The sequence below is a fragment of the Gekko japonicus genome, unplaced genomic scaffold (assembly GCF_001447785.1).
Source record: "Gekko japonicus isolate JY-2015 unplaced genomic scaffold, Gekko_japonicus_V1.1 scaffold416, whole genome shotgun sequence".
Taxonomy (NCBI): domain Eukaryota; kingdom Metazoa; phylum Chordata; class Lepidosauria; order Squamata; family Gekkonidae; genus Gekko; species Gekko japonicus.
In genome coordinates this window covers 1,043,670-1,054,628 of record NW_015172564.1, presented here as the reverse complement: position 1 = coordinate 1,054,628, position 10,959 = coordinate 1,043,670, and the positions used below count along the sequence as shown (strand labels likewise).

General features: G+C 54.5%; 1 protein-coding gene across 1 annotated transcript in view; it reads left to right on the top strand.

Moving 5' to 3' along the window:
- SEZ6L (seizure related 6 homolog (mouse)-like) overlaps positions 1 to 10,959 on the top strand; it is a 94,726-nt gene that overhangs the window by 54,948 nt on the left and 28,819 nt on the right. The window contains exons 3-4 of the mRNA XM_015421276.1: positions 2,603 to 2,736; positions 7,670 to 7,862. Coding sequence (XP_015276762.1) covers positions 2,603 to 2,736; positions 7,670 to 7,862 — 327 coding nt within the window. The remainder of the gene's footprint in view (positions 1 to 2,602; positions 2,737 to 7,669; positions 7,863 to 10,959) is intronic.

The following is a 10,959-nucleotide window of genomic DNA, read 5'->3' as shown; positions in this document are numbered from 1 at the left end:
GGAGGAGAGCTGGAGTTCTCGTACACGTTCCTTTCAATGAACCTGTCAGATACTTTCTGTCCTATTTTGAAATAGATCAGGAGAGAGGGAGAGAGAGAGAGCGCCCTGGAGGTATCTTTTCAACCTTTCATTAGTTAGTGGAGTGCAGTTGGAGGCCCAGAGCCAACGCCCCAACAGGGCAGCTGATCCACCCCTGCCCGATACTCACCAGATCCCCAGAGAAAACAAGGACCCGCACCCCCTCCCCAGCATTTCCAGCAAATGCACAGCTCTGTCTAACTGCCCCCCCTTTCTCCCCCTTTCTTCACATGCATCCACACAACACCCCCACCCCTCCTTCCAAGCTCTGATGGGTCCTTGATTGCATGTCCCAGCGGGGGAAGCACCTACAGCCATGAAGGCACTTCTTTATGTCCTCTTTGTGTGCCTGTCATCAGGCATGTCACTTTGGGCCAAACCGTAAATGACAGACCTCCTGTTCTAACACTTGGTCTATGCACACCTTGATCCCGAGGTGCACAGAGATGGCGCATCTCAGCTAAGTGAAGTTTGAGAGCCTCCGCCAGTCTGGCTCACATTCCGCTTGCCAGTCAGGAGCATGAAGGCAGTTTTTCTGATGGACAGTTCGGCTGTTTGTGAGGAGCTGGGGCCATCTGGCTGCGGGCTTTCTCAATGTATTCACACACGGAACATGACAGTGCAAGTGGCAGCTTTTTGTGCACATGTGTTTGCAAAGCCCTATGGGAGTTGTAGTTTTCACACTCCCCCCACCCTGGGCTGTGTCATCCCTGTGTGCTTCTCCACAGCCAACTGCTTGAATAAACAGTGAGCAAAATGGTCATTCCAGCCATAGATCACTCATTAAAAGCCACAAGCGTTGGCAACCACAAATGCTGCACAGCCATGAACCTGTTTGGCAGCTGTACGAGTCGGACTGCCGCGAGGAGACCCAAGGCTCGGCTTGTGTCCATTTGTCAGAAATGGTACATTTGCCTGCCAGAAATGTTCGGTGAGAACTTCTTGGCACCCTCAGTTCCAGCACCAGCTGTGCAGACGTGGCCTCACCCAGCAGCAGTACACGGAGGGCCTCCGTCAGATCTTCCATCCCGGGAAGAGGGGCCACCAAGTGCCCAACTCGCTCTCTAGGCAGAGCTGCGCTGCAGGATGGAAAAGCTCCCCCCCCCTCGAGCCAGCGACTCACAAGAGCTTCACGGGAAGCGGCCCATTGTGAGAAATTTGGCCTTGGACTCAATAAATGCATTTCCCCTCTCTTTTATTAAAGAATGCCATGTGGTTATTATTTATTGGAAAATTGATAAGCTGCCAGTCCAGAGACTGCTCAAGGCGGGTTAGTTATTACAAAGACGGCACTCGTCTGTATATATAATGCAAAATTAATACAATCCTAAATATAAGGATACTTAATCATGCTCCAAGGTTCTCCATAATGCGCATATTGCATGGCGTATGGAGGAAAGAAGGAGGCTCCCTCTGCCAGATGCTGTCTCCAGTCCTCATAGGGAGATGAGGTGCTGGTGCTTACCTTTAAAGCCCTTTATGGCCAGGGTCTGACATACCTGAGGGACTGCCTTTCCCCACGCATACCCCAGAGAGCACTTCGGTCAGGGTCACAACACCAACTGGCCCTTCCAGGTCCCAAGGACACCAGGCTAGCTACAACCAGGACCAGAGCATTTTCGGTGGTGGCTCCATCCTGGTGGAATGAGCTCCTGGAAGAGATCAGGGCCCTGCGGGACCTTTTGCAGTTCCACAGGGCCTGCAAGACGGAGCTCTTCCACCAGGCATTCAAGTAGGAGCTGCCGCCACTACCGGTATCATTGTGCTCAGCATTACCACCTATGCTTACTATTACCATCAATGTAATCACAACAGTAAGGAGCTGCGGTGGCTCAAGTGGTCAAGACGCTGAACTGCAGGCTGAGGAAGGTCGGTAGTTCAGCAGTTTGAGACCTGGGTGCCGCATGACGGAGTGAGCTCCCGTCTCTAGTTCCAGCTCCTGCCAACCTAGCAGTTTGAAAGCAAGAAATTGCAAGTAGATAAATAGGTACCACTTCGGTGGGAAGGGAACAGCGTTCCGTGCACCTTGGTGTTTAGTCATGCCGGCCACATGACCACGGAAACGTCTTCGGACAGTACTGGCTCTTCGGCTTTGAAACGGAGATGAGCACCGCAACCCTAGAGTCAAACTCGACTGGCTTTCGAGCAAGGGAACTTTTACCTTTACCTTTAATTACAACAGTAGCCTGGTGCCTGGTCTATTACAGATAGCCTGTGCTTGCCGACCAAAACCGAGAAAGACTGATGAGCTGAGTATCAAATGAATCTATAGAATGTATGAAGCCATCTTTGATATTATATGTTAACTGCTAGCACTTTAATATATTGTAAGCTAGTTTTAATGGATTGTTATTGAACTGTGATTAATTGTTTTTATTGTATTTATTGTTACTGTGTTTTTACGAGGTTAGCCGCCCTGAGCCTGCCTTGGCGGGGAGGGTGGGGGACAAATGTAAGGAAATAAATAAATAGATAAATGGGAAGGCTCCCCGGCGGGGACTCAGTCTGGAGTGTTTCCCTCCAGTTCTCTGCGGCATGAACTTCTACGAGCCGGAGGGGTACATCGACTCGACCGACTACCCTCCACTGCCTCGGAACAACTACCTGGAGTGCACTTACAACGTGACGGTCTACACCGGATATGGGGTGGAGCTGCAGGTAGGAAGGCTTTGGGGGGCTGCAGCCGAATGGCGTGGGGCACACCCCTCCCGCCCAGACACATCTCACACACGCACACCTGCCATTTCAGCGAGGTCTCCCCAGGTCTGCCTCTCTCCCCCCCACCCCGGCTGCCTTTGCAAGTTCTGAAGGGGCCGTGCCAGGCAGTCCCGTGTTCAGAAGTGCCTCTGTGTGCCCACGGCGTGTTTCCCCCCCTCCAGTGCCGGGCGCTTCCATGGCAGCCAGACGCTTGAGAATGCTGCCTCTTCTCTTCCTGGGAAGAGCTGGTCACAGGGGTCCCCACACCCAGAGATCGCCAACGGATGTTCGGACAGAGGGTGGGCTCTAGCCGCCCCCTTCCCCGGCCCAGGTCAAGACAGGAGGGAGCAGGAAATTAGCCCCCCCCCCATTTCCGAGCCCCCTCAGCTCTGTTTGCAGAAGCTTCTCCAGACGACCTGAACATTCTTGAAGCTGGTCTGGGTTTGCCAACTCGCTCCTGTCTAACTTGCCACAAGTAAGCAGTGTGTGTGCCTGTGTGCTCCTCTTGCTCCAAGAAGAAGAAGAGGAGGAGGAGGAGGAGGAGGAGGAGATTGGATTTATACCCCGTGCCCTTCACTACCCAAAGGTGTCTCAGAGAGGCTTACAAACTCCTTTCCCTTCCCCTCCCCACAACAGACACCCTGTGAGGTAGGCGAGGCTGAGAGAGCTCTCTGGAGGACTTCCCTTGAGAGAACAGCTCTGAGAGAACTACGGCAGGTGCAAGTGGAGGAGTGGGGAATCAAACCCAGTTGTCCCGGATCAGAGTCCGCGCTCCTAACCACTATGCTCAACTGGCCTGCCTGACTGTTTCACAGGCTCAATATGGAAAGGAGAATGAGAGTCATCGGCAGAAGCAGAACAGGCAGGCGCATGAGCACCTGAGCTGCTCTGGAGGGCAGCATTTGGGGCACACCCCATAAGCTGCCGGGCTGCTCTGGGCCACCCCGAACAGGAGTCCCCTGCAGCTGGAGGGACAGACTGTCTTGGCCAAAGTAAACGGGGTGGGGGGGCATCAAAGAGCCATGGGGCCTTGGGAGCAGGGGCTTCTCCAGAGGCCCCCAGGCAGCACACCAAATGCAAGCCATGTGCCACAGGCAGCCCTGGGAATGCAAGGGGGGCCCCCTCGGCTGTTGCCCTTGGGGAGGGCAGGGGGGGGATTCCTCACAAGCAGTGATCCGGGGAGAGGCTGGGGCCGGGGCAGTGGATTTGGCAGCGGATTTGGCAGCGGATGCTGGGCTTCAGTGCAGAGCGCTCCCATCGCCATGTGATTACCAGGGTCACCCTTGCCATATCGCTCCTGCTTAAAGGATTAAAAATGAAAGAGAAACTGTTAAGCTGATTCCAGCAGCAAGGGCTGCAAAACGGATTTCCTTCTTCCTGGCAGGCAGCAGGCCCACGAGTGCCAGCAGCAGGATGGATTCTCCCCCCACCCTCGCCACTCCCCCTCCCATCCTCCCACCCAGCCCCGGCCCCCAGCAACGGGCGCTCTCTGGGCTGGGAGGAGCAGGCATGCCAGGAGAGGGCCGAAGGCGCTCTGCTAGCTCTCCCCCTCCTCCCCCAGGGATGACAAGAGGGCTGATGGGTTGGGGGCTCACCCTTTGCCTCCTCAAGAGGCTGCCTGGCACAGCATGGGGGGGTGTTTGGGGATCTCTCACAGGGTTGCCAACCTCCAGATGAGGCTTGGAGATCTCCCACTATTACAACTGATCTCCAGACATAAGATCATAAGAGAAGCCCGTGTTGCATCAGGCCAGTGGCCCATCCAGTCCAACACTCTGTGTCTCACAGAGTGACCAAAAAGACCAGGTGCCATCAGGAGGTCCAGCAGTGGGGCCAGGACACCAGGAGCCCTCCCACAGTTGCCCCCCCCCCAAGCACCAAGAAGACAGAGCATCCCTTGCCCCAGACTGATGAGAGTTCCTACCTATACCTTGTGGCTAATAGCCACTGAGGGACCTTTGCTCCATAGGTTTATCTAATTCCCTCTTGAAGCCGTCCATGCTTGTAGCCACCACCACCTCCTGTGGCAGTGAATTCCATGTGTTCATCACTCTTTGGGTGAAGAAGGACTTCCTTTTATCTGTTCTAACCCGACTACTCAGCAATTTCATGGAGTGCCCACAAGGAGTTCTTGTCTTGTGAGAAAGGGAGAAAAGGACTTCTTTCTCTACGTGCTCTGTCCCAGGCATAATCTTATAAACCTTGATCATGTCACCCCTCAGCCGTCATTTCTCCATGCTAAAGAGCCCCAAGCGCTCTTAACCTTTCTCCATAGACAATAGAGATCAGTTCCCCTGGAGCAAATGGCTGCTTTGCGGTGGGGGACTTTGTGACCTCATACCCCGCTGAAGTCCCTCCCCTCCTCAGACCCCACACTCTCCCCAGGCTCCCCCCCAAATCCTGAGGTGTTTCCCACCCCAGAGCGGGCGGCCCCACGGATTCTGCCCAGCACCCTGCATTGCCAAACCCCAAAGAGCAGGGAGGAAGTTGTTTTCTTCAGGGGAGGGGTGCTTGTTTGATAGTTTAAGAGTTGTGCCCATCTTACTTGTGCAATGACATCTAGGGCTGTCGGTTCCAGGCTGGGACATGCCTGGAAATTTGGGGGGTCAAGCCTATGGAGGGTCCTCAGCAGGGAACGAGCCATCGAGTCTCCCCTCCAAAGCAGCCGTTTTCTCCAAGGGGCGTGGCCACGGCAGTCTGGGGCTCAGCTGTGATCCTAGGAGACCTCCAGGCTGCACTGGGGATGGGCAACCGTAGCCATATCCCCAGTCCTTAGGAAGGCCATCCCAGGTGAGAAGAAGAAGAGTCCAGCACAGAAGCTCCTAGTGCCCCCCACCCCGCAGGACTGTAGCTGAGTCTCTCCCACTTGGGTGTGTGGCTGTGATACTCTGGCTCTCTGTTACTGGCTCCTTACCGGTCCCAACCCTGGGTGGAAAATGTTTAAATGGGAGAAGATCCTTTGTGCTCCGTCTGAGTGGGGTCTTGCGGGGACTCTCCTGGTAATTCCGGTAGTGTTCATCCCTGTCGCCATCATATCAGCCAGAGCCCCATGATTTGAATGAGGTCAGCTGGGTAGCCTTTTTCAGCATCCCCAGCGCCGTCACCTGGTTCCCCTTCCTGGGTCTGCAGCTGTCGGCTGGCTCTGTGGGGTACCGGGCCCGTCCACACCCAGCAGGCAGGAGCTGCAGGGACAGGCATTTTGCCTCCTTTGGTTTTCTCTTCTGCATCAAGCCAGACCTTGCAGTTGTGATGGTCTAGCCCATCATTTTTCTTTTCCACCAGGTCTTTAAAAGCTGCCCAGATGGAGCGGCTGGCCTCTGTGTGGACCTTCTTGGAGGCCGGACTGCACCTCTCCTCTTGGCTGGGAAAAGCTGCCAGGCTTCTGTCCTGCCCCCTGGCAGAGGATCGGCTGCCAGCCAGGCCCTCGTTTCCAAGCGCAGTTCAGACTTTGCTTTGGGTTCCTCCTGTCTTCTGAAACATCTCCAGGCTGCCTTGTACTCATGAGGGAAAGAAAGTACTTTTCTCATGCTCAGTTTGGTGTAGTGGTTAAGTGTGCGGACTCTAACCTGGGAGAACCGGGTTTGAGTCCCCACTTCTCCACTTGCAGCTGCTGGATGACCTTGGGCAAGCCATAGTTCTGGCACAGCTGTTCTTGAAAAAGAGCCGTTTCTGTCAAGAGCTCTCTCAACCCCGCCTACCTCACAGGGTGTCTGTTGTGGGGAGGGGAAGGGGAAGGAGTTTGTAAGCCGCTCTGAGATTCCAAGTGAAGGGTGGGGTGTACATCCAATCTCCTCCTCCTCCTCCTCCTCCTCCTCCTCCACCTCTTCTTCTTCTTCTTGTTTTCTTATTTTAGTCCTGGTATTAAGATCACATTCCAGGGCTCAAGTGAAGCTCTGAGGGCTGCTCCGAACCCACCCTCTCTCTTCTCCTCAGACAGTTATGCAACCGCGGCACCTGCCCCACTTCCCCCATTGTGAAATAGCCAGGGCAGCCATGCTGGCCCACAGAGGCACACTGGAACACCTTGGCCAACCCCCCCCCACACACACACACACATGGAATTTTAGACATTCACACAACCACCGTCCCTCGCTCATCCCAGAGCTCTGGGGAGAGTTCTCTCTTGTCATGCTGTGATGGAGGCCTAGTCTATCTGTCTATGGAGGATAAGTCGATCAGTGGCTACTCGCCGTGGTGACTGAGGGGAACCGCCACTCTCAGAGGCACTAATCCTCTGAATCCCAGAGCCAGGAGGCAGCATCAGGGGAAGGCCTCGGTCTCTCTTCCCTGCTTATTTGGCCCTCGAGGGGAACTGGTTGGTCCCTGTGTGAGACGGGATGCTGGACTGGATGGACTACTGGTCTGATCCAGCAGGGCTCTTCTGATGGTCTTAACCAAAGGATCACGAGACAGAGACAATGTCCTTCAATGGTTACCAGTACCAGGTTGTGGAGACCTGGGTGCGGATCCTGACTCACTGAGTGACCTGTCCTGGGGCGAGATGAGACAGGGCAGGATGAAAATGTGCTAGACAGACAGATAGACGTGCAACAAGTGAAATCCCTCCGAGTTTTGTGCAATCTCATGGATATTTATTATGTATGAATACATATGAAGCTGCGTTCTACTGAATCAGATGACTGGCCCTTCACGGTCAGCCTTGTCCACTCAGACTGGCCGTGGCTCTCCAGGGTCTCAGGCTGAGGTCTTTCACATCCCCTCCTGCCTGGTCCTTTTAAGTGCAGATGCTGCCAGGGATTGAACCCGGTACCCTCCGCATGCCAAGTGGATGCCCTACCACTGATCCACGACCCCATCACTTTCCCCGTGACTTTCGGTGAAGGGCCCCAGCAGCCTCAGCCTCATGGATTTTTTTCCCTTCCCCGACATACAGGTGAAAAGTGTCAACCTGTCCGAGGGAGAAGTTCTCTCCATCCGCGGAGTGGACAAGGACAGACTGGTGATCTTGGCCAATCAGACACTCTTGGTGGAAGGCCAGGTCATCCGCAGCCCAACCAACACGATCTCGGTTTACTTCCGCACCTTCCCGGAGGATGTGGTTGGGACTTTTCAGCTGCACTACCAAGGTACGTGGCGCCTCTCCTGCAGCTGAGATGAGCTCCCTCATCCCGGAGCATTTGGGGGAGTTCTGTCTTGTCACACTGTGATGGAGGCCTGGTCTGCTCGGGCAGGGCAGTGAGGTGGCAGGATCCTGAGCTGCCAGGAGGGACTGTCACTGCTGCAGGCGGCCGTATCTTTATCTCCTTCTCCATACAACAGACTCCCGCTGTGTCAGCAAAAACATCACAAAACAGGGGAGAGGAGAACCCAGCCCCCTGGGGACCCTGCTGTGCTGATCTTCTGCCGGCAGGGAGTGCTTTTGCTTTCACCAAGGGGAACATTTAAAATGGGATTCCCACCATGGCCCCCTAGGATGAAATCCCACCATGCGTGTAGGCCGGGAGGAGCTTAGGCAACAGAGCACCTGCCAGGCAAGAGATTGGCATGTTCTGCAGAAAGAAAGCAGGAGGAAGGAGGTGGAGGAGACCATGGCCCAGGCAGCAGACAGATCTCATTCCTGCCTTGCTTGGCAACCCAAAACCCCGCCGAACACCTGTCAGGCTACCCAGGGGGTCGTGGGCTCGGGCAAATGTGGATCAAGGAGATCCAGTTCACAGCCCTGCCCTGCCCTGCCCTGCCCAGCTGGTCCCCTGTCAGCATGTCACAGTCTGGCAGCTTAACTGCCTTCATGAAGTTGTTGTGAGGCTACAATGAGGGCAGAATAACCTGGAGTGTTTCTGCAGTATAATGGAAAGGCAAGTGGAAGTTTTTAAACCACAATAAGTGGATCCAGTGAACGGCCTCCTGTTGTCTATGGACTGTTCCTAACATGCTCGGCAACCTCCTTTCAGAAAAGCCAGTGGCAACTTGCAAAGGCTCAGTAAACAGCCAGCCCGGGGTACTTCTTGTGGAACGGGAGTGAGGTTTGTGACCACAGAGCCACCACGGAGCAGGTCCTGCTTCCAGCCAGCGGGCAGCGTCATGAGGGGGTGGGTACAGCTATCCAGGAACGGAGGGAATCGCCCGCCGTGAGTCTTGTTAGGTTGCCTGCCATGTTCATGAAACCTTGACTGGCGATTCTCTCTATTGCTGGAGAGCTGCATCTGATGGAAATATCTGAAAACATTTGGAACCTCCTAATTATGTGAAGGTAAAAGAAGACGGGGACGGCAAAGGATGAGATGGTTAGACAGTGTCATCGATGCAACGAACATGAAGTTGAGCAAACTTCAGAGGATGGCGGAAGACCGGAAGGCCTGGAGGGAGCTGGTCCATGGGGTCGCAAAGAGTCGGACTCGACTGTGCGACTGAACAACAACAATTATGTGCCAACCTAGCAGTTTGAAAGCAAGAAATTGCAAGTAGATGAATAGGTACCACTACAGTGGGAAGGTAACAGCGTTCCGTGCGCCTTGGTGTTTAGTCATGCCGGCCACATGACCACAGAGACGTCTTCGGACAGCGCTGGCTCTTCGGCTTTGAAACGGGAATGAGCACCGCAACCCTAGAGTCGGACTCGACTGGCTTTCGAGCAAGGGAGACCTTTACCTTTACCTTAATTATGTGTTAGCGATTGAAAACGACACTAGAACTGGGCATGTTCGGTTTTGAGGCTGTAAGACCCGAGGGAGGCGTCGGAAGCGAGGTTACCCGGGTTCCCGTAGTCACGCAGTCTTGTATCTTTCCCATCTTTAAAACTTCAACATAATCTGCATAAATCCTTGAGCAATATTGGATGAGATTTACTCCTTATTACTTTTTGGGGATCATTATCTTCTGTATAATTGTTGCTCTGTACTCAAGCTGAATCTGTGAGAAGTTAAATATAGTTTAAATATTTGAAGTTTGATTTATACAAAAGTAACAATGGCCCCGATCCCACGCAGAATTTGCCACGGGATACTCACAAGTGCCGGCCGGATTTCCCTGGCGTGATCAAACAGACACATCTGGCCAGCGCCCCACACCCGTCAGCAACCCCCGTCGCAGTCAGCCAAAGAAGCGGAGTTTAAAAGTACCCGGGGAAATCCACTATCAACTGGTTGCGACGGGCTGCAGCCGGACGCTCTCCCTGTGATAGCTCCAGCACGCTCCTCTCGCGTCCCTGCTTCCTGGTTGGAGCATACCAGAAACACCCGCTGATGGAAACAACACCGTCGCGTCTGATTGCATTGGGGCACGTCAAATTGCGATGGCGCAAATCACCACACCTCCCCCCCACGCACATTTTCTGGCACGTGTGGCCGGGACCAATATAAACGTAATCCAGCACGGTGCTGTAGTTTTGCAGTTCTAACTGTTGCACCGGGGTCCCCCTGTTGCAGATGACCCACCTGGGTGTTGTCAGCCTGAGTCCCACAGCCGCACTGGTCCCTGTCACTGTCTGTGTAGAGGAGAACCCGGAAGTGGGCAGTGAGGCTGCAGTCCTGCCTAGGTCAGGGGGTTCCTGCCTATGCCGGGAGCATTTGACCCAGGGACCAGTGCGCCCTCTGGAAAGTCCCCGGGGGGCCTGAACCCGCCCGACATCCCTCGCTCCAAGAGGCAGGAGGCGGTGCTCTCTCCAACGGTCGCGCACGTGGTAATGGCGGATACATTACAACTCTCCTTGCCAGAAGGAAAGGGCAGGCTCCTTTTCTTTCTCTCCCAGTTCCTCACTTTCTCCCAACGAAGGTCACTGGGGCGATGGGGGGTGGGTGGGGGCACAGAGTCTCTTTAGAGGCAAACTAATCGCTCCATCTGGCTGCCGTCAGCTGAAGGCTTTCTGGCTCGGCTCCCCGGCAAGGGGCATTCTGATTATTTGCTCAGGTGAGCCGCGCACAGCTCCTGCCAGCCTCTGGGGCTCCTACACTCACGCAGGCCGCCCCTTGCAGACCTTTCCAGAACATTTCCCAGGTCTGTGATTTAGACCTGCAGCCACTTGCCTTTTATTGCCGTGAGAGACTAATGCGTCCTCTATAAAAGAAGAGAGACCCCAGCAGCCCGGCCTTTCGGGAAGGGGAGGCTCAGGAGCTGGCTGGAAACATTAACCAGCATTAAAGATAATAGTGATAAAAGAGGCAAGGAGAAAACAGGAGGAGGAGGAGAACACGGACTCCTGGGCTTGTGAGAGGGGGAATCCATCAT